At 52.3% G+C, this 22,934-nt stretch overlaps 1 protein-coding gene and 1 pseudogene across 2 annotated transcripts; one reads left to right on the forward strand and one right to left on the reverse strand.

Annotated features, from left to right (window-relative positions):
- Positions 1-946: 946 nt before the first annotated feature.
- On the reverse strand, positions 947-3,649 carry LOC129081289 (40S ribosomal protein S6-like; annotated as a pseudogene).
- Positions 3,650-9,200: 5,551 nt separating this feature from the next.
- On the forward strand, positions 9,201-17,983 carry ABHD17A (abhydrolase domain containing 17A, depalmitoylase). 2 transcript variants are annotated; one of them, XM_054587201.1, is made up of 5 exons: positions 9,201-9,341; positions 12,846-13,380; positions 14,593-14,787; positions 17,268-17,447; positions 17,536-17,983. In XM_054587201.1, the coding sequence occupies exons 2-5, from the start codon at positions 13,049-13,051 to the stop codon at positions 17,759-17,761; spliced, it is 933 nt and encodes a 310-aa protein (XP_054443176.1). In that variant the 5' UTR covers positions 9,201-9,341; positions 12,846-13,048; the 3' UTR covers positions 17,762-17,983. The 2 variants fall into 2 exon arrangements, with proteins under 2 accessions (XP_054443176.1, XP_054443177.1); XM_054587202.1 differs by having other exon boundaries at positions 12,846-13,353.
- The last annotated feature ends 4,951 nt before the right edge of the window (positions 17,984-22,934 follow it).

The raw sequence follows: 22,934 nt of genomic DNA on the forward strand, positions 1-22,934 counted from the left end.
CTCTTGACTCTCCTGAACAAACCATGCTCATTTTACGAGCAAATCCAGTTACTGATTCTAGTTAAACGGGTTTAAACCAGTGATTTTCAACCACAGATAGCTGTCCCACCCCACCTCAAAGGGGCACTGGGAAATGTGTCTGGGGACATTTATGGTTGTGACTGGGAGGTGTACCTGGCACCAAATGGAGTCAAAACCTGGATGCCAGGGATGCCATTCCATACCCTGCAGTACACAGTACACTCTCCACAAACAGAATTGGCCCCGAATGTCCACAGTGTAGAGGCTGGAAAACCCTGGTTTAACCCCACTGCTAAGAGAAAACTCCAGGTCTAAAAGGACACCTGTTTGCTGATTAGTTTTAAAAATTGGCAGTGCTCTCTGATTGGCATGTCATTAAAAACAATGCCTAGTCCTGACTAGTGTGGCTCAATTGATTGGGCATTGACTCACAAAGCAAAGGGACCCTTTCGCTTTGTGGGTCATTTTACATCATTTCATTTAGTACTTACAACAGCTCTATAGGACAGTAAAAGTGCTGCAGCCTTCACGGGTCAGGGGTCTAGAAATGCACCCCACAGGCACACAGTTTCACAACCAATTCTCCTTAAAGCCCTAGCCACTGGCCATGTAGGCCTGAGGTGTGAGGGGAGCCCCCCTCTCCAGCAGTCCTGTTCTCTCCTGGCCCACCTTTTATTTTATTGTCTTCCCACTACTTATTATTACTTGGTGGTATTTATCTAGAATGTCTGCTCCACGAAGGCTAGAAATTTTGTTCACTGTGGATCCCCCACTGCCTGGCCAAGAGTGAGCATCTGGTGCATGTGAACAGACAATGTTGTTATTGTTGTTGTTATTATTTTGGTGAGACAGATGGCATTGCCCATGCATCCCCTGCTCCCTCGACCTACCACCCTTCTTCCTGGACCCTCCAAATATCCAACAGTCACTGCAGCCACCTACTGGCCAAAGGCGGCATGGCCAAATCCTTGGCTTCAGGCAGGGTAAGCAGCTGCTGTTCAGTGCTTACCAAAACAGCCACAGCCACTGTCCCTGGCCCCTTGGAGTCCAAGAGACCAGAGCCAGGCTCCAGGTTCCTGTGTGGCAGGGGCGGTGCATTAGCAGTGGGGCTCCAAACAGGCTCCAACAGCACCTGGGTTCCTTTAACAAGTTCTTGGGCCTCACCCCAAACCCGCTGAATCAGAAACTCGGGCTGGACCTGGCCCTCAGGAGACTCCGGTGCATGCTCAAGTTTGAGGACCAGGCCTTGGGGGTAGCAGTGACTTTGTTCCCCCACATTTGCAATGTCTAGGGTCATCTGTGGTCGTCATTGCTGGGGGTACTCCTGGCATTGAGTGGATGGGACCCAGGGATGCTGCTCAACCCTAGAGCCAAGCAGATATGCTAACCATAGTGTGGGACCTTCAGTGAAGGTCTTCTTGGACCAGATGGTAACTCTGTTAAACTTTTTGAGGAGCTGCTACACTGCTTCTGAAAGCAGCTGCCTCTTACACTCCCCTTACCTCATGTGAGGGTTTTGGTGTCTCCACATCCTCCCCAATGCTTGTTGCCTATCTTTTTGAGTACAGCCCCTAGTGGGGATGCAGTGCCATGTACCATGGTTCTGGTTAGCATTTCCCTGGTGGCTTGGATGTTGAAGAGATGATCATTATTGCATGGTTACTGGGCACCAAGTAAAATAAAATAAAGATGAGATCATTTCCAATGGAATACCTTCAGGGAGACCAAATGGCTATGGTAAATGGAGTGGTCAGGGAAGATATCTCCACAGAGGTGACACTTTCCCTGAGCCTGAATGATGAGAGATTGTCTGTGGGAAGAGCATTCCAGGCAGAGGGAACAGCCCATGCAAAGGTCCTGAGGCAGGCCCTGGCTGGGCATATGCAAACCAGGAAGATCCCACAGGGAAAATTGGGGGGAGCACTGGAACATATAGAGGAGGTGAAGCCAGAGGGCTCAGCCACTTCGGAAACCTTTTTGCAGTTTCCACTAAAGCTAAACTTGTGTATATTCTACAACCCAGCTAATCAGCTCCTGAAAAGATAGGCACCTGCTATGGACTGGATTGTGTCCTCCGCAAGTCATACATTGGAGCCCTAACCATTAGGTCTTCAGGATGTGACTGTATTGGGAGATAGGGTCTTTAAAGTGGTGATTAAGATAAAATGAAATCATTGCTTTGGGTCTTAATCCAACATGACTGATGTCCTTATATAAAGAGGAGATTAGAACACAGGCTTGTATAGGAGAAGACCTTGTGAAGGCACAGGGAGAAGATGGCTATCTACATGCTAAGGAGAGAGAACTCAGGAAAAACCAGCCCTGCTGAAACCTTGATCTCAAACTTCCTGCCTCTAGCACTAGAAGAAAACCAGTGATTGCTGTTGAAGCCACTCCATCTATCTTACTGTGTTATACCAGTCCCAGCAAACTAATACAACACCCAATGAAATGAGTATTTGTGCCTAGTAAAAGATTTATGAATGGTCACAGCAACTTTGTTCGTAATAGCCCCAAACTGTAAACAACCCGATTGTCCATCTGCAGAATGCATCAAGAAAAGTGGTACATTTATACAATGGAATACAATGCAGCAATGAAAAAGGTGAATGACTGCTACACACATGGGCCTGATGTGTGAAAGTAGCAACACAAAAGTAAGCACACTGTATGACTTTATGCACAGAAAGTAAAAAACTGGGCAAAATGAATCAACAGTGATAGAAATCAACCAGTAATCACCTCTTAAGGGAAGGGAATAGGACAGGATAGGAAGGAGGCTCTGGGGTGAGGTTGGGGGTTGGAAGTGGATTACAATCCACAGGTTTGTATATATGTGTGTGTAATTTTTTTTTTTTATGCATCTTCTTATTTGTAACTTTTAGAAGACCTCGCTTTTGGCTGGGCTCAGACTTAAAGGTAGAAGCTCTCAGAGAGGACAGCCTATGTCTCTTGGCAATCTGTTTCTGGCGCTTTTCTTTGGACTCCATTCTCTTTGCCAAAAGTTTAGCATACTCTGCAGCCTCTTCCTTATTTTTCTTAGTACCTTGTTTCTTCAGGGCAATATGCCGAAATTGGTATTGTAGGATGCATGGAGTAACAGGATGCTGAAACTTAGGTGTTTTGGTTCTAGGTTTCTTATCTTTCCTTGTTTCTCACAACACATTCCGGACATCAGCTTCTTTAGAGAGGTTGAAATGTTTGCAGATTCTGCCAGCTCCTTTGGGCCCCAGGCGAAAAAGCACAGTAGTGTCAGTGAGACCAGGAATATCTTTCTGCCCTTTGATTTCAATGACCAAATTGAGAACATGGAGATTGCCAGCCACAATGCCACCCTGAACTGATTTGCGCTTTCGCTCTCCGGTCCTCCTTTGTCTGTAGCAGGAATACTCCTTGCTCAGCAGCAGGCTGACATGGCCATGGGTCAAGACACCCTGCTTCATGGGGGAAACCTTGTTTGTCATTCTCACCAGTGATTTAAACCACATGACCCTTCCACTCTTCATGCAGAGCATCAGCAGCAACTTCTGTGACCATACGCTTCGCATGAAAGGTACAAAGTCTGTGTTCATCATCCACTTCAATGAGTCTGGCAGCCAGTGGCTGGGAAAGAGATGTTCAGCTTCATCTTGAGGCAGCCGAATACATCTAAGTCCCCACAAAAAGAGCTAACTTTTGTAAATGATGTTTTTTTTAGCAGTTTTAAGTTCACAGCAAATTGGGAGGAAGCTATAGAGATTTCCCATATACCCCTGCTCCAATACACACACAGACTCCCCCATTAATAACTTTCCCCCAACAGAGTGGGACATTTGTTTCAAGGATGCACCTACAACTGACACGTCATTACCATCTAATATCCATAGTTTACATTGGGGGTTCACTCTTAGTATTGTATGTTCTATGGGTTTGAACAAATGTATGATGACATGTGTCTGTCATTATACTATCCTGCAGAACATTTTCACTGTCCTAAAAATATTTTGTGCTCTGCCTACTCATCCCTCCTCCTAATGCCCAGCATTCACTGGACTTTTTATTGTACCCATGGTTTTACCTGTATGTGTGCAGTTTAATTGAGTTGTGCAAATAGGATTTGTGCACACTACAGTCTGTTAAGTTATAATTTAATTTTTTTAGACATTATTTCTAGCTGTGTAGATGGGAAAGGGGCTAGTTTGAAGAAGGGAATTCCTTAGGAAAGCCCCCCATGCCTTCTGGGGCTGGCTCACTCCTGTCCAACCTCCCATCCCCACCCCCCACCCAATCAGCTAGCAACTGCTACTATTTTAGGAGCCCCTCCCCACTTCCTTCCTGGCTCTGTCAGGAGCCCATTTCCTGACTGGGTCTCACTCTCTCCCCTTGGGGTGGGGCAGACACCTTGCATGTTGAGGTGCTTCTCCACCAGCCCCAGGGTCCCAGACCCTGACTTTGGGCTTCTCTGTCCTTTCCTCAAACCAAGACAGGCCACATAATTGGCAGATTCCAGTTCGAAATGAAAACACAGAACCCATTGTTAAAAAATTATTAGGAATTTCAAGACAGCAGCCACAGGGCGGTAAGTCATGGGTGGGACCCTCCTGAGGCCAAAGCCCTGGGTGACTACACAGGTCTCAGCCCATAAAGCTGTCACTTCCCCAAGCACCTGGGGCTCTTCCTTGACCTCATGGTTTTATGAACTTTATTCACTTTATTATGGTGAAATATACATAACATAAAATTTACCATCTTGCCCTGGCTGGGTAGCTCAGTTGGTTAGTGCATCATCCTGATACTACAAGTTTTTGGGTTTGATACCCAGTCAGAACACGTATAAGAATCAACCAATATCCCTGGCTGGTGTGGCTCAGTGGATTGAGTGCTGGCCTGAGAATCAAAGGGTCACTGGTTCAATTACCAGTCGGGGCACATGCCTAGGTTGTGGACTGGGTCCCCAGTGGGGGGCGCATGAGAGGCAACCATACACTGATGTTTCTCTCCCTCTCTTTCTCCCTTCCATCCTCTCTCTCTAAAAATAAATAAATAAATAAAATCTAAAAAAAAACCCAAACCAATGAATGCATAAGTAAGTGGAACAAGTTCATGTGTGTCTCCCCATTCCTCTCTCTCAAATCAATAAATACACATATAAAAATAAAGTTTACCATCTTAATCATTTTAAGTGTACAACTTGTTGGCATTAAATACACTCACATTGTTGTGCAACCATCCCTACCATTATTTCCAGAACTTTCTCATATCCAGAATCGTCCCAATCTGAAACTTCGTCACTAAATCCCCATCCCCTGGCTCCCACCATCTGCTTTCTGTCTCTTAAGGACCTGACTTCTCTAGGGACCTCCCATGAGCAGAATAACACAGTATTCGTCCTTCTGTGTCTGGCTTATGTCACTCAGCCTAATGTTCTGTTCTCAAGATTCACGCACATACCCTTGGCCAGATAGCCCAGTTGGTTAGAGTATTGCCCCGATACACCAAGGTTGCCAGTTTGATTCCCAGTCAGGGACATGCAAGAATCAACCAATTAATGCATCAATTAGTGGGACAACAAATTAATGTTTCTTCCTTTCTCTCTCCCTCTCCTTTCCTCTCTTTCTAAAATTAGTAAGTAAAAAATTGAAAAAAAAGTCAATGCTTAAAAAAATGTTCATCCACATTGTAGAGGGTGTCAGAATGTGCCCATCCTTTTTAAGGCTAAATAATATTCCACTGTATAGATGGACCAGATTTTGTTTATCCATTCATCTACCCATGGCTATTGTTCCCATGTGGTGTTTTTCTTGGGACGGAGTAGCAGGGAACCTATGACTGCTTTGTTTCCTGGATGCAGCTGGGTGGACCTTCTCTGTAGAAGCCTCTGCTTCCAGGAATCATCCATTCCTCGAGGCCACCCCTCCAGGTCTCTGCCCTCAGGGTGAAAAGGCTCACATGCTATTTCTGTTCTGGCCAGAGAGGGAATCAACCTTCATGTCCAACAAAAGAGGACTGAGTGTGCAAGCGGTGGGTCAGCTCTAGGGATTTCTGAGAGGACTGCAGATGGGCCAAGGCAGAAAAAGTGAACTGTCTCCATGGTGTTTATTGAAAGCTATTATGTGGGTTTAACAAAAACAAAGTTTAAAAGGTGGAAGGGTCTCTTCTCTGGCCACTTAGATGTTGTGCAGTTGCACAAGATGCCTGGTTTCTCAGCACTGAGTCAGAAGCTACTGACAATATTGGGAGCCTTGCGACGGGGTTGTCTCCTTTCTGGGGAACAGATGAAGAGGAAAGACCTCTTTTGCTCAGCCTTTTAATTTTTTAAAACTGATTTTAGAGAGAGAAAAAGGGAGAGATAAGAGATCGAAAGAGGAGAGAGGGACATCGATTTGTTGTCCCACTTGTTTATGCATTCATTGGTTTCTTTCTTGTATGTGCCCTGACCCGAAATCGAACTCACAACCTTGGTATATCAGGACAATGCTCTAACCAATTGAGCTATCTGGTCAGGGCTGCTCAGCTTTTTAGATACTTTGAACTTTGAACCATGTAAATATATTTCCTATAAAAACATAAATAAAATAAAACCATTTTGAAAAAACAGAACGAACAGCCTTGTATTGTATTGATCTCCATACCTCAGGGCTGCACTCTTTTCTATCAAGGGTTGATCATAATCTTTTTTTCCTCCAAATTATAAGAGAAAATTTATTTAGGAAACTACAGACGTAGTAGAAGTGAGCCAGCTGGGCCGTTTTGGCTCAGGAAACAAGTTACAGACAAAAGAATGACCCTTGGCGTTTAGGACAGGGAAAGGCAAAGGTAACGGGCCTGCAGGGAATGAGAGAGGGAAGGAAAAGGTGAGGGCATTCACAGAGAAGGTGAGCACTCCTGGCTGACTGTAATCTTTATATCCAGTCTCCTCTGGCTGCACTTTGAGGATACTCTTCTTTTTTCTCACTATTATAATTAATGCAGGGAAGGACATCTATGGACAAACTTTGCTGTCTTTCATATTGTTTACTTAGATCTTTAGAAGGAGAATTCTTCCCTTCCTTCCTTCTCTCCTTCCATCAACATTTATTGAGCATCTACTGAATGCTAAGTCCTGACTTGGGTACTGGGGACACAACAGGAAAAAAATAGACACAGATGCTTTTCTTGGTGGAGCTCACTGTGTAGACTGGTGCTTCTGGAACTTTCCAGTTGATGGACATGTTCTCCATCTATGCCATTCAGTATGGGAGCTGCCAGTCCCACGTGGCTCTTGAGCACTTGAGACTATTGTAACCGAAGAACTACATTTAAAATGTTATTGCCTTTATAAAAAAAAAAGATTTTATTTATTTATTTTTAGACAGAGGGGGAGGGAGGGAGAAAGAGGGAGAGAAACGTCAATGTGTGGTTGCTTCTTGTGCACCTCCCCCCACACCGGGGACCTGGCCCGCAACCCAGGCATGTGCCCTGGCTTGGAATTGAACGGGCAATCCTTTGGTTGACAGGCCTGCGCTCAATCCACTGATCCACACCAACCAGGGCAAATTTTATTGACTTTTAATCAATTCATTTAAATTTAGTAAGTACCCATGTGGGGCTAATGGTTCCATATCGAAGAGCTAAGGGCTGGAATTCATGGTTCCCTAGTTGGAGTGCTTTTAAGACCGTTGATTCTTGTGACCAAGTTATTTTCCAGAGATTGTGTCTCAAGTCAACCAGAGAGTGAGGAATGGCCTGAAGTCTGTGCTTGGTGGCAAAGGCTCATTTAGACTCTCCCCACCCTCACAGAAGTCATCCTCTGTGTTGGGAATTATTTTTTCCCATTTGTTATGCCTTCTTCAATTCATCAGACAACATGGGTGAAAGCTGGGAACATGGCAGATGAAAGCCTGGGTCCCTTCCCTGGGAAGTGGATATAATATGGGGAAGACAGATGATAAGGAAACAACTCAATAAAGTGATGTAAGAAATAGTGTGATGGGATGAGCGTGAGCGTAGTAGAGAATTTGGCTGGAGGTGGGTGGTCAGGGAGGGCTCAATGAAGAGGTGACATGTGACAGCATGCCTGAAGGTGAGAAACCAGCCATGTGGCTATCTGAGGACAGGGCACTCCCAGCATGAGGTGCACCTTATGCAAAGCCTTGAGGTAGGAATAGAATCTGGCGAGGCCAGTGTGGCAGCTGAGTCCAGGTCAGGAGGCCAGAGCTGGGAACCAGAGGAAACCAGCCCTGGGCAGTGTTCACTCCTGAGCCTGGGTCCTCTCCAGGCAGCTGATTGGGGCAGGGCTAACTAGGAAGCCCAGAGCCTCAAGCTTATCTCTGTTAATGTAGCTAAAGATTAGAGTCCTTGGGAAGGAGCACGGATGAGGGTGGGGTAGGGACTGCCTGCTGGGGATGGAGCATTTTGAGCTGGAAAGGGATGCAGGCAAGGGGAAACGCACATACAAAGGCAGGAGGCCTGGAAGGGCGAGAGTGTCCAACTAATTCAGTCTTGCCCTGGGCCCTGTTGGCCTCTGCAACCCTCCTGCCTCTGTCACTGTTACCTTCTTAGAAAGGCCTGCCTTGGCCACCCTAGTCATCTTCAGCCATATCCCTTATGTCGTTCTCAGCTCTTATCCTCTCCCTGAAATGTGAGCAGGGCTGGGAGGGAGTGGCGTAACGAGAGCGAGGCACTTGCCTTAGGCACAAAATTTAAGGAACTCCAAACACTCAGCCACTAGAATTCATAGTATTTTCATGCAATATTTAAAAAGATGAAACGTGCAAAAGAACCCAGGAGGAACAAAATATGACTTTTAAAAAATATTTTATGTCTTTTTAGAGAGGCGGGAAGGGAGGGACAAAGACAGGGTGAAAAACATCAATGTGAGGGAGATTGGTTGCCTCTCCCATGAGCCCCAGCCCCGTGGAACCGAGACCCAGGCGTGTGCCCTGTCTGGGAATTGGACCTGCTTTGCTGGACGAGGCCCAACCAGCCGAGCCACGCCGATCAGGGCCAAAATATCATTTTAAATAAAGGCAGAATCAGACCTTGCACCTGCACAACCTTGCTTCATTCGCCCCCCCCTTAGTCCTGGCACAGGAGTGAGTAAAAGAAGGAATGAAAGATAAGGACACTCGCTTCCTCAAAATCAAAGCTGGAACCTAGAGCCCCGCCAGCCTCTGCGCGGGCCTTCGCGTCACTTCCGGGGCGGTGGCGAGAGAGAGGCTGACTTCCGTCCGCGGGGGAGCGGCGGCGACGGCGGCGGCGCAGAAGGCCGGGCAGTGGCGCCGAGGGACGGGCGGACGCACGGGCTGACGGCTGGGAACCATGGAGTGCGGCCCCGGGACTGGGGTGCGCGGGCCGCGGCGGTGAGTGCCTGACAGGAGCGGGTGCGGCGGCGTGGGGCGGCCTCGTTGCGGCGCCTGGCCGTTTGGGGAGCCGGGCCCGGCCGCGAGGCCGGGACAGCCCGGCCGGACGACCCCGAGACCCCGCACTCCAGGCGCGGCCGGGGTGCCGACCGGAGGGACCCCGGACCAGGGGCGAGGACCGCAGGCCAGCATCCTCGACTCCTGCCGAGTGCTCTTCCCCCTACAGCCCTCCGACGTGGGGTGGGCGCCCACTCTCCTGTGACGCGGCCCCCACCTCTTTCCCCCTCCTCCATTCAGCCGTCGGACGTGGTGGGGTGAACGCCCACTCTCCTGGGATGTGACCCCGGCTTTCCGGGAATACGCAGCCCGAGCCTCGGACTCTGCCCCTGCCCCGGAAGCGGCCCCCAGCCCAAAATCCGGGTCCGCCGCCGCAGCAGCCTGTAGCCGAGCCCTGCTTCCTAAACGTCTCCCAGACGCCTCTGCCCCTTTGCTGGTTTCCCGGCCTCCGCTCGCGTTCAAGGAACACCCACAGCCCCTAACCCCGGCCCAGGACTCCTCCGGGGCTCCCTGTCTTCCCCAGGATAAAGTCCAATCTCTGCAGCTGGGATCATAGGCGGGGCCCGACCCTGGCCTCCGGGGTTCCTCTGCTTGCCTCTTCTTCCAGTGTCGGCTCTAGCCAGAACCCGCAGTCCCTGGAACGCGCTCTCCCCTCTGGGGTTTTGCTCACGCTCTTCCCTCTGTCCTATCCCTGTCACTTGGCCAATTTCTCTCTACTTTTCAGACTGCACCTTCTTCCAGGTAGCTTTCCCATCCTGACTGGCTGGGTGAGGTGCCATGAGAGTCATCTGTATTTGGGCTGTCCTATGGTATTGCAATTGCTTTGGTTCCTTGTTGGTCTTAACACCTCCAGCCCATATGGGGCCTGGTGGCAGGGTGCTCAGTACATGCTTGTCGTTGGAATCACTGGGGCTTTGGGTGCCAGGGGTGTGTGCCCACTGAGCAAGTCACCTGACTGTGCACTGCCCAGTCTGAGGCCTGGCTCTTGGGGCACACTCAATGACACCCATAAATGATGTGCAGGAGGTCCTGCTCCATTTGCCTGAGAAGAGACTATCCCCTTCTCTGTCAAACCTCAAGGACTCTAGCTTTCCTGTTTCTTCTTTTCCCCTGTCATTTGCCCATTAGTTCAGCCATTGTTTATTGAGTAAAAACAGATAGTGGTCCTGCCTTTGTGGAGTTTTTCTTTGGTTGGAACCTGGAACCATGAGAGCATGGTGGGTGCCAGGGTTGGGGGACCTGACCAGGTTTGGAAGGCCTCTCTGACGGCACTGAAATGAGATCTGAATGGTGGAAAGGACAAGGGCAAGGACCATTAAATGAGATTGTGGAGGGGCTCCCCAGAAGGGGAACTGCATGGGCTCGGCCTCGTCTCTGGAGAGTGAGGGGGAGCGGGGGTACCAGATGACCGCTGACCTGGCAAGCTCTGGCAAGGGTTTTGATCTCTGTCCTGAAAATAGTGGGAGGCCACTGGGACATCCCAAAAGGGAGGTGGTGTAATCAGCTTTGTGTTGTGAAAAGATCTCTCAGCTGCTGAAAGGTGTGGGGAAGAATGGCCTGGACTAATGGTGGCTAAGGGAGGACCAGCAAGGAAAGAGACTGCTGAAGTCTAGGTGATGACAGAGGAGGGGACCAGGTGGCAGTTACAGAGAGAGGAAGAGCCAGCAGGGAGGAGTCAAGGACCACATCCAGGTTTCTGGCTTGATCAGTGAGGCTTGGCCATCTTGGTGTGCCCCTTCAGCCTCAGGGTTGCCCCCCGGCTCTCAGCCAGGTCTTCCTCTCAAAACCAGTTTTCACAGTGCCGCCCAGACTTCAGACACTTTAGTTCCCCCTTGTACCAGCAGACTATCACCTGTTGGGGCTAGGACCTTTCTGAGAATATGTTGGTTGACATTTGGGGACAGATAATTCTTTCATGAGGGTTGCCCTGTGGGGTATTAAGCAGCATCCCTGGCCTCTACCCTCTCAATTCCAGGAGCTCCCTTCCCCAATCATCATAACCAAAAATGTTTCTAGACATTGGCAAGTGTCCCTGGTGAGGGTAAACTCTCCTTCATCTGGGAACCAGTACAATAAACCTTCTCCTTGTACTTGCACATAAAGTGTGCATCCTGCCTGGGAGTTCAGGGACTCCTGGAAGCCGTCCACGTCTCCACCTTGGCATTTGCAGCTCTCTCACTCCTCTCTGCCTTGAATCCGGGAGACAGCTGGATGTGGCTCTTTTCAGCCCTTATTCTCAGGTCACAGGTCTAGAAGGATCAGGTGTTCTGGACCTCACACTTCTCTGAACTCTGAATTCGCATGTCCACGGCCCAGTGGTTTTCAAATGCTGTGGCTTCAGAATTGAATGTGCCAAGGTACTCTGCTGCTAAAGCTGAGTGATGTGTGTCTCCCTCCCTTGGTCCACTCTGTAGGGAACGTGTAAGTGGTCAGGTTTCCTCAAACCTATGTTTTCCTAGTCTCTCTGTTGGTAGCTCTGTATATGATGGTGCTTGCTTTGGCAATTTAGTCATAGTCAATTTAATACAGTGTTTTACAACGCTCTGCTAAGAGGAAGAACATTTGAGCTTCTGCTCTGAGCCACATCCCCTGCTGCCCACCACTAAACCCCTCATCTCATTTACTAGCCCTGTGAGGTGAGTGGTGTCTTTGTTGATGGATGAGGAAACTGAGGCCCTGGGAGGGTAATCCACTTGCCCAAGGTCCCAGACCCCGAAGTTGGCAGAGCTGGAGGAGGAGCCCCAGCTCCCATGACCCCAACACCCTCAGCAGCCTGTTCCCTGGGCTTGGCACCCAGCACAGGGGAGAGCCATTGTTCAGCTTTTAGCCTGAGATGTATCCTGCTTTTGTTCCCAGAGCCTTTGTTTGTTGTGTTTCCTCTGCCTTAGCTCCTCTGTCTCTGGACATCACAGGCCTGCTGCATGTCCTGAGGTGGGCCCAGCCCCGTCAGCGTGCTCTTGGGTCCCTCTGGTCCTTGGCTGCTTTGTGTCACCTCAGGGTGGCAGTTGGATCCTTCAAGGATAGCATGGAGATGGGCAGGGGGGAGAGTGTGGGCCAGCTTTTTAGACAGCAGCATGGGGGTGGTGGTGACAGGGTTTACCTGGGCCCAGAGCAGAGGGGAGGAGAGCTAGGGTGGACCAGGGGTTTGCTTGCCCAGCAGAAACATCAGGCCATGACCAGAATGACAAATGGGCTTAAAGGGCAAGAGTTGTTGACCGCAAGCTGAGGAAGGGTGGTAGCAGGTGGGGACAGGTCAGCTTTTGGGAGTTATGTGGTCCCCCCAGAGGGCAAGCTGGGCTTACAGGTCCATGGGGCAGAAGATGGAGTAGCCTGAGCAGGAAAAGGTGGACTGGGCTTTGAGGAAGGCCAAGAGCCTTGGGCCTTGCGAGATTGAGTCCTGCCTCTGGTGGTATCCTGGGGGATCTCACACGTCTCTGTTCTTTGCAGGGCTTCCCTGTGCACAACATGGAGATGTGAGGCTGCAAGGCTCCCGAGGGCTCGGCTTGGACCGCGATGGGGCTGGGCTGCTGCCTCCTAACAGGGCTCTTGTCTGGGGCAGTGGCTGGGGGTTGCCCCTCCCCGCCCATATCTTGGAGCATCTCCACCCCTCCCCTGCTAAGTGAGGCCTGCCCTGGGGCCTGGTGCCCACCATGAACGGCCTGTCCGTGACTGAGCTGTGCTGCCTCTTCTGCTGCCCACCCTGCCCTGGTCGCATTGCCGCCAAGCTCGCCTTCCTGCCTCCAGAGCCCACCTACTCGCTGGTGCCTGAGCCTGAACCTAGGCCTGGTGGGGTCGGGACCACCCCCACGGGGACCCTGCGGACCTCCACAGGCACCCCTGGGCGCTGGAAGCTCCACCTGATGGAGCGCTCTGATTTCCAGTACAGCCAGCGCGAGCTGGACACTGTTGAGGTCTTCCTGACCAAGAGCAGCCGTGGCAACCGCATTGCCTGCATGTATGTGCGCTGTGTGCCCGGAGCCAGGTTAGCTTCAAAGACTCAACTTGGACAGACCTGGAGGCTGGAAGAATGGAGGGGTCAGAATCTGGGGAGTATCTTGTGTTCATCCTCAGGGGCCCTGGAGGGCCAGAGCGGGATGAAAGCCCAGGGGGTGCCTGGGGATTCTTCTTGCCAAGGGCTGGCAGATTAGAGCCTCTAAGGGTGGGCTTCACTTTGTTGACGGCCTCTGTCCAGTCCCCTGGGCCCTTAATGCTGTGTGCTCTTCCATGCACAGCTCTGAGGGGGCCTCTCAGCACCCAGTCTTGCAGATGAAGACCCCAGGGCTCAGGGAAGTCGCTTCAAGTGGCTGTGTCACAGAACCTGCTCAACAAGGAGCGTGGTCTCTCAGATGCTCGGTGAAGTCTTGGTACCCGAGGCCAGCTAGTGACTCATGCTCAGTCTGGCTCCCCATTAACTGGGCACCTCAGGACCTGCGAGCAGAGCTCTTCCCTGAGCCTGAGGGGTGGGGCAGAGGCAGACCTTCCAGGTGCTTCTGCCTCAGACCAGGCAGGTTTTGATTCCAGGTCGAAGTCCAAAGGGTGAACTCTCAATTTTCCTCTGGGCCAGTCTGGCATGGTGGGAGTAGGGAGCCTGAGACCCAGTGGTGTTGGAGGAAGGGAACTCCAGGAGCCTTATCGGCCTGGAGACACCAGGTTGCCTGCTGTTGTCAGGACCTGGGCAGGCCCTGCTAGCAGCAGCTTGGCAGGACCGCAATGAGACACAGGGCTGGAATGAGTGCCAAGGTCATTTTCTGCAGGAGAGGGAGACCCACACCACTGTGAGCAGGGTTGGCTTTATGTGCTTGTGAAGCAGGAGGGGGGCCAGCTGTCTGGAAGAGAGGGCATAACCCTGCCAATGGAGAAGCTGTCTCATTCTCCAGGAAAGCCCTGAGCAGCCATCCCATGTGCCTGACATCCTCAGGGGCTGTTCGAATCCCTCCAAAAGGAACACCCAAGGAGAGATGGCTGGGCCCACCCTGTACTTAGAATGTGACCAATGGTCCCAGTGCCCCCTTTCACAGAGGGGAAGCCTAGGCTTCGCTGGCTGTCCCCTGCCTGAGAGCACATAAGCAGGAGGAGCTGGGCCACTTTGTGGCACAGGCAGCCTATCCCCCTTGTCAGTGTTCCTGTCCCTTCCTGGGTTGGGGTAGCCCCCTCCCTCCTTTGCCCTCTGACCTGTCTCCCCCCACCCCCTCAGGTATACAGTCCTCTTCTCGCATGGAAATGCGGTGGACCTGGGCCAGATGAGCAGTTTCTACATTGGCCTGGGCACACGCATCAACTGTAATATCTTCTCCTATGACTACTCGGGCTATGGTGTCAGCTCGGGCAGGCCCTCCGAGAAGAACCTCTACGCCGACATTGATGCTGCCTGGCAGGCCCTGCGCACTAGGTGAGCTGTGTGCTGGGGACTTGGTCAACCTGGATTGTCCCCTTGAGGGAACTAGACCCTCTGAAGCAGGGAGGGTTGGAAGGTGCCCACCTGGGACTTGGGCCAGCCTCCTTGGAGAGGGAGGAAGCCTGGGCCAGGTCCCAGTGGGTGGCCGTGCTGGAGAGGAGCCCTCAGCAGCCTCAGTGGTCCAGAAGGTGAGGCTTGACCCATGTCCCCTCAGCATGGTAACAGGCATGCTTGGTGTACGGGCAGTCCTCAAACCTCCCTGGGCAGGGGTGGGGGCGGGCTGGGGCTGTCCACAGGGGAGTGGAGGTTCCCCCCGGAGGGAGTGGTAGGCAGAGGACTTGGGCCCAGGAAGTAGAATGTGAGGGTTGTGTGAATGAACTGTGGGAATCCCAAGGTTGAGGGAGCACATGGGTTACTGGGTGGGGCTGGGCTACACTGCATTTGGGTTCTGGGGATGGGCCTATAAGGCACTTGTGGCTGGGGAGCTTGGCCTCATCCTGGGGACGGGGTGAGGGTGGGGCTGCTCTAGGCCTAGAGGGTTCTTTTGGGCCCCTTGGTGCCCAGCAGAGCTCTGGTGGCCGGTGGGAGGTCAGTGAGTAGAGGACATACCCACATGTTTGACTCAGGACCTCCACCGTCCTGGTCATCTAGATACTGGGCAGCTCCTCCCTCCCTAGTACTCACTGAAGCACATTCACAGTTTCTGAGCCAGCATTTGCAGCATGCTGCCCTGTGCCCAGCACTGTTCTAGAAGGCCAACCCTGGCCCTCCTGGAGGTGGAGCCCTTCCCACTGCTGGGGGATGCCCCACCTCAGCCTTGCCTGATTACCAGCCAGACCCTCTCCTTCAGGGATCAAAGTCAGCCTGCCCTGGGGAGATGGGGCCCATGGTGCACTGGGCAGTCCCTGGGAACAGGGTCCCCTGGCACCAGGGACTTGTCTTGGGTGGTGTGGTATAGGTACGTGCCTGCCCTTGGCTGCCTCAGGCCTTCCTGCTCACGCTGGGGCTTGCTGGCAGAATCACACCCTGCTGTGGAGTGAAGGCTCTGAGCTCTGTCCATTGTCCGTCTGTCCTGTCACCAGCATTGACTTCCTGAGTCCTGGTCACTCAGCTCCAACAGCTTAGAGGCAGCAAGAAGGCTTGGGCCTAAGCAGTGCCTGGGGCTGGGGAGACCTGGGGGAGAAGAGCTGCTCCATCTGACACCTGTTGAGTTTACCCAGGTGTAGATGTGCAGGGGATGCTGGGGATCCCTACTTGGAGCTGGGTGATAGAGTTGGGCTGGCGCTCAGCACAGTGATGAGTGGCCATGGGAACCTGGGAGCAGGCTAGGGAGGAGTGGCCAGGGTGGTAGGCACAGGGCCAGGTGGCATCCCTGAGGCCTGGGGTAGGCCGGGGTTAACATGGAGTGCTACCAGGACAAGGACAGGTGGGAATACCCCTGCAGACTGGGAGGTGGAGTCTGGCTTCCCAGGTGTGTTTCCCAGGTGATGTACAGAACTGTCCTGGCTCCTATCCACCAGGAAGAAGGTGTCCCTTTGGGATTGGGGTCAGGTGGGTTGGAGAGCCTTGGAGGCCATCTGCATGGGGAGGGTGGTGATTAGGTCCCTATGTGGTCAGGAACAAGTATGTCGGTGGTTTGGAGCTGGATTAGCTAGGCTGTGGGGAAACCCTAGCAGAGGCATGTGGAGAGGTGGCAGGGTAAGGGAAGGAGCTCGGGCTGAGGCCTGATGGTAGGAGTTGGTGCCAAGGAAAAAGGCACAGGACTTGGCTGCTATGTAGAGAAGGTGCCGGGAGAAAGAGTTAGCACCCATCCACCTCCCCACAGCAGTGGATGTTTTTCTTACCATTGTGTACTAAGCACCTAATGGGTCATGGGGGACACCAAGGAGTGAGACATGGGAACAGCTGCCTCAATTTCCCATAGCAAAGAGGTAAGGGGTACAGATGTACAGAGAAAGACAACGCCCCTCCCTTTCAAATCTCCTCCACCCCCACCCCAATACCAGGAAGGATGATCTAATCTACAACAGCAAGGACAGGAGAAACCCAAAGCTGAATCTGGGTGTGGCCCTGGTCAAGTGTGTAGGGTTGGGGGTTGACTGGGTGACCAGGAGGGGCAGGAGAGGCCCCAGGGCTACACTGCCTGCAGCAGCCTTTGTAGGACCCTCACCAGGTGCATTCCCCACGCATGACAAAGTAGATCCTGTTGGAGAAACTCAGGGTAGAGCTAGGTGACCTGGGGCTCCAGTGCAATGCAGTGGGGGAGGGTCGATAGGGGGCGGCTGTCGAAACGCCTGCCCAGGGCCTTACTTCCCTACTAAGTGGACGCCTCTTTTGGGGGGCAGGGGAGGGTCCCTGGGACTAGCCTAGTTGCCTATAGGCTGTCCAAGGAGAATGGGGAACCTAATTGCCCAAGGAGGGCGGGCTGTAGGAGGCACGTCTTGCGGTTGCCGCTGACCCTGACCTGCCGCCAGGTACGGCATCAGTCCGGACAGCATCGTCCTGTACGGGCAGAGCATCGGCACAGTGCCCACTGTGGACCTCGCCTCGCGCTACGAGTGTGCCGCGGTGGTGCTGCACTCCCCACTCACCTCCGGCATGCGCGTCGCCTTCCCAGACACCAAGAAGACCTACTGCTTCGATGCGTTCCCCAAGTGAGCGCTGGGAGGCCCTGGGGACCTGGGCGGGGGCGGGGCCTCGGCGGGCGCGGGGCGTGGAGGCCTGACGCCGCCCACCCTGCAGCATCGAGAAAGTGTCCAAGATCACATCACCGGTGCTTATCATCCACGGCACGGAGGACGAAGTGATCGACTTCTCGCACGGGCTGGCACTCTATGAGCGGTGCCCCAAGGCTGTGGAGCCGCTGTGGGTGGAGGGCGCCGGGCACAACGACATTGAGCTTTACAGCCAGTACCTGGAGCGCCTGCGCCGGTTCATCTCCCAGGAGCTGCCCAACCAGCGCGTCTAGTGGAGCTACTGCACCCCAAGCCAAGCCGGGACAGATCTCAGCAATAAGCGCCAGCCCTGGCCTCGGGGGCTGCATGTGAACCCCCGGGCGCCCCAGGCCCCCGAGGCAGCTGGCGGGCAGTGGGGTCGGAGCTGCCCTGGCCCAGGGGCTGTGGACGATGTACAAGTGACAGAGCAACGCTCTCCTTTCCTTTTGGAAGCAAAACAAAGGAAAACGTGAAAAATTAAAAGATTTAAAATTTTAGGTCTCTTGCTTTCATGGCTCTTGTATGCTCTCTCTAGAGCTCAGTGAGTTCTCAGAGGGTGTTGGGCTTGCCCCCAAATACTCAGGAAAGTTCAGCACAAATGCAGGTACCATTGTCACTCTCCCTTGTGGAAGAGGAGGTAGGGTCCCAACCAGAACACCCTTATGGCTACTGGTTGCATGTGGTGGTGGCGGGGTGGGCAGCATTTGAACCCAGGACCCTCCCTGCCTAGATTGGGCACGGCTTCTGAGAGAGCGAAGTGCTCCTTTTCTTACAAAGACAACCTTGGGAGGGGTATTGCCGCAGCGGTCTGGTCTTGTCCTGCTCTGGGGCACCATTCAGTTTCCATGATGGATAAGGATATCGCGCAATCGGTCTCAGAGCAGATTAAGGACGATGCAATCACAAGGCTGCTCTTCTGTCCCGCCTGTCCTGGGGGACGGGCTGCACAGAGGGCCAACACAGCTTTCCAGGGTCCTGAGAGGACGGTCCAGGTCACTTTGCACATGGGGAGGCTAAAGCCAGGGGGGAGGGCAGTGGCAGGTCTAATGGGGTGTCCCCCAGGAAAAGGGACCACCCGGGGCTGGGTTTCTGCAACACGCCTCAGGCCCTTTGAGCTCTATTCGCTTGAGGTGCCCTTGAACTCCGGGGTCTTTCTCGACCTCAGGGGCAGGCTGAGCTCACTCCCAGGCCCAGAGGGTTTCCTGGGACAAGTAACCTATCGTCCACCCCTGGGTCGGGCGACGGCTTAGCTTGTGTTGAGACCGGGCTGTGGCGGGGGGAGGACTTGGTTGAGCAGCCCAGGCCCTAGTCCGAGACCTCGGGCATTGCGCGACTCCTTTAAGAGGCGGGGCGGTGCCTCAGCCTGGAGTAGAGGCGACGCGGCGCGGCCGTGAGAGCTGGCGTCAAGTGCGCGATCGGGGAGGAAGCGGAAGTGGTGTGGCGCTCTCCCGGAAGCGGCCGATGGTGGAGGAGGCCCCTGCCTCGCCGGTAAGTGGCGGCGGCTCGAACCCCGCCCTGCCGGCCCCTGTCCTTTCTGCTACTCCCGACGGTTTCCTCCCGTCCTCGCTCTCCTCGACCTCCCTATGTGCAGAACGCGGTGCCGCAGGGTCGGGCCGCACGCAGTTCCGCCTTGTACCGGCGCCTCCGCCGGTCTCAGCGTTGACACCGAGCGGGATCAGGTTGCGGTGGATTGCTCTCCGTTAGTCCGGCTGCGTTTGGCCTGCTGGTACTTTGCTCCGCAGAGCTTTGTGTTGCTCCTAATTGGGAATGAGGGACTTGGGTGCTCAGAGAGCTTGGAATGGCCCGCCAGGCGCATAAAGAGTACTACAGTTGTCACTGTCAGACGGGAGGTGACTCACCGGGGGTCACGCTATAGACATCTCTCCTATCGACCCCTCCCACTGCCGTCCATTCAGGCTTGCCTGACTATCCTGGCCTCTCTGGGCAACCCAGTCCTTGAGCCTATGGAGCCCCTTACCACCTGTCTATCACTGGAAAGTGCCCTGGCCTGGGAGTGGTGCGGGGAAGCTGCTACTGCCTTCGTCCCTCCCGAGCTCCGCAGACCCCTCTGGCTGGGAGTCTAGAGTCATTTTTGATAATATGGGGCATTTTTAGAAGCCAGACTGAACGTGAGATGTGTACTCATTAGATCTGAGAACCTCTGTGACCCTAGCTCTAGGTTGCCCTTCGCACCCTAGGACATTTGCAAAGACTGGTCTTTGAGCCTGACATTAATCCTCACTAAGCCCTGGTCTTCTGTCGAGGACACCAGCGGAGATAACTTTTCAACAAGCCTGACTTCCTGTCAGCCTCTTCAGCTGCTTGCTTCTCCAAAGCAACCCTCCTCCTGACCCTCTCAGCCCTACGCTCCCACTGAGCCCTGGCGCTGCACTTGTCACAGAGCATGTTGTCTTTTCATCCTATCAGAATGTAGATTTACTGAGAGTCAGGACCCCGCAAAACAGCAAGTTCAAAGCAACTGCTTACACTGAACAAAAATGTTTTCAGATGCACAGAGTGAAAAATTCAGAGTATGAAAGGTGTCGGGTGAAAACTTGGTGTCATTCCCATCTCGAACCTCCATGGCCTCTTTCCCCCTCTCCTGGGGCAGAAATAAACCAGTTTCTCATGTATCGACAAAGAAAGTCTATGCATGTATATCTAATGCATTTGTAGAAAATGTCATTCGTCGTTCACGTGATCCCTCTTTGGAAAGTGTTTTCTATGAACTCATTTGTTTTAATGGCTGTACCATATTTTATTAGTACTGTGTATTTATCCTGTTTCCTGTTGGTTGAAATTTAGGTTCTTTCCAGTATTGTAGCAAGCAATGCTAGGTTGACTATACTTGTAGCCAAGTAGGAATATTTCTGTGGACCGAATTTCTTGGTGCAGAAGTCCCAGGATGAAAAGGCTTTCCATACATCTCTAACTGGGTACATAATCTCTTAGCGGGTTGTACCAAATTGTCCCCCTCCCAAAAAAGGAAGGGGCTGGTATTTTCAATTACTTGATCTTGCCAAGCTGGTAGGCATAAAATAGTGTCTCATTGTAGCTTTATTCGTGTTTCCTAGAAGTATAGTGGATCTCAATGCTTTTGTCAGATTTACTTTTTTAAAGATTTTATTTATTTTAGACAGAGAGGAAGAGAGGGAGAGAAATGGGACCTGACCTAGCCTGCAACCCAGGCATATGCCCCAACAGGGAACTGAACTGGCCACCTCTTGGTTCGCACGCAGGCTGGCATTCAATCCACTTGAGCCACACCAGCCAGAGCAGATTTATTTTTTTATGTTGATCATTTCTACAGTTTTGAAACTGGAAAGATCTGTATTTATTATAAACATGCCCATATTTAAAACCTGTTTGTATTTCATATTCTTTGCCATTTTTCTGTTGGGTTGTTGGTGTTACTCTTTTCTAGGCACACTTTCAATAGTAAGGCAATTAGCCCATTGTCTGTTAAAAGTGTTTTTTCCCGATCTGTCATTTTGTCTTTGACTTGGATTGTTTTTGTCTTTAAGATTTATTTTTTGCCAGGCATTTAAAGTTTTTATTAGTTATTATTAGTTTTTTCATTTGTGGCTTCTGCATTTTGGGTCATGCTGAGAAATATTTTCTGTACTCCAAGATTATGTAACATTTGATGTTTTCTTCTGGAAATGTAATGGTTTCTTTTTTTAAAAAAACATTTAAATTTTGGTCTAATTGTAGAAAGTACTCCTCAGAAGGAGTGAGGTAGGAACCCAAACTGCTTTTTTCCCAATTCATTTGCCCCGCATGTTCTGAAGAAGCCATCTTTCCCCACTGAAGTGCCATTTTTATGGCACGCTGAGCCCTGGCCTGCATGTGGGTTATTCTAGGCTGTCATCCCAGGTAGTCCGAGCTCCACTGGCTTCATCACTGAGGTCTGGAGGCCTGTCTCCTCTTCTCACTCCTGCAGGTTGTTTTTCTTTCTCAGCCTCAGGCCGGCATATCTACTTCCCTGACCCTGTTTTTGTAGCAAGTGGGATTGCTTAGATTTATAGATTAAGCTGAGAGAAAATTGTCATCTTATAATAAATAGTTGATGCCTTGCACAATGTCCATGCAATCCTAGTTCCACAAGACACACTCTGTGATAGAAAGGATTCTGAGAATTTAAGTGTGAGCACCCCTCTCCCCCAATATTCAGTGTATGATATTAACCTTGGTGAGGCAGTTTGCTGAGACTGCTCTGTCCACACAGGGTCCTGAGCCTTTCTCTGGACTTGGGGTTACCATGCAGAGGCAGTGATAGGGGAAGCCAGTGGTACATCCCAGAATGCGCCCCCTTTCCCTTCCATTTGGTATGGCCCATGGGCCAGGCTGCGTGGGAGAAGGGCCAACTTTCAGTTCTCCATTTTGTAAGTTTTTCTGGACACGTGTTCATACCCGTCAGCAGTGTTCTCCTGGGGCCTAGCAGACCCCTGAGCACGAACCCCTTCCCCAGCAGGCTGGCCCATGGCTTCCTGAAACCTTCAATCCTGGTCTGGCATATCTCAAACATGGGTCCTTCAGGGCCCACGTCTGAGATGAGGCCTCCAGTGGGTGCCACCTCTCAAGGCCCTGAAGCACCCAGCCTAAGGTATGGGCTCCCCTTGCCCCTGGGCAGCACTTACCTGTCTGGCTCACAGTCAGTTTGCAGGACCAGCTTGTTGGCTTTGGGATTCATCAGACGGGGTTACTGGCTCAGCATCAGGAACCTCCTTCCTTTTATTTCACAGCTCCTGCCATGTGCCAAGTTGATCTTCCTGAAAACCCTGGGCTGCTGGCTTCACCATCCCCACTGTCCCCACTTACAGGGCAGAGGTCTCAGGCAAAGCTGCCTCCAGAGACATACAGGGGATCCAAAGCTCTGGGTCTCTGCACAGGCTCTGGTCTTGGGCTGCTATGGTGCTCACAGTCTTGGGCTGCAGGCGTGCCTCTGTTCGACAGCGAGTTCTGAGCTGACACACCCCAGTGCCTGGCACTGGTGGGGCACAGACCACAGCCATGTTCGTGTCCATAGTATGCACAGATGACACTCTGAGGGGACGGGGCCTGGTTCAGGCTGTTCTCTAAAAGTCAGTGTGCCTCGCACAGCTCCCTCTGACCCGTGTTGGAGAAGGAGGGCATCCTGAGAAGGGTGTTTCTCCTTCAGCAGCTCAGGTGGGGCCAGAGGAGCATGAGCCTGTGAGAGGTGGCTCAGGGACCAGGCCTGTGGGTGTCCTTGAGAGCCAGACAGATGAAATCTTCTTTGTGCCTCTGTGAGCCTCTGCTTTCAGGGGTGTCAGGCCAGCCAAGGAGTGAGGATGAGCAAGAGCTCTGACGAGGGAATCCCCACGTGAAAGGAAGCAAGAACACTAGGTTAGAGCCAGATCCTGTCCTTCCCACTTCCTGGAGAAGGAATTGGGGCCCTGGGTCTGT

Source organism: Pteronotus mesoamericanus, unplaced genomic scaffold (assembly GCF_021234165.1).
Source record: "Pteronotus mesoamericanus isolate MK-2021 breed Mesoamerican mustached bat unplaced genomic scaffold, CSHL_Meso_final contig_1210, whole genome shotgun sequence".
NCBI lineage: Eukaryota > Metazoa > Chordata > Mammalia > Chiroptera > Mormoopidae > Pteronotus > Pteronotus mesoamericanus.

What these genes read in the sequence shown, in the direction of transcription:
- ABHD17A (XM_054587201.1), top strand. Translation starts at nt 13,049, where the DNA reads ATGAACGGCCTGTCCGTGACTGAGCTGTGCTGCCTCTTCTGCTGCCCA. An exon ending in CGCTGTGTGCCCGGAGCCAG is followed by an intron (nt 13,381 to 14,592) that starts GTTAGCTTCAAA and finishes CCACCCCCTCAG; the next exon opens with GTATACAGTCCTCTTCTCGC. An exon ending in TGGCAGGCCCTGCGCACTAG is followed by an intron (nt 14,788 to 17,267) that starts GTGAGCTGTGTG and finishes ACCTGCCGCCAG; the next exon opens with GTACGGCATCAGTCCGGACA.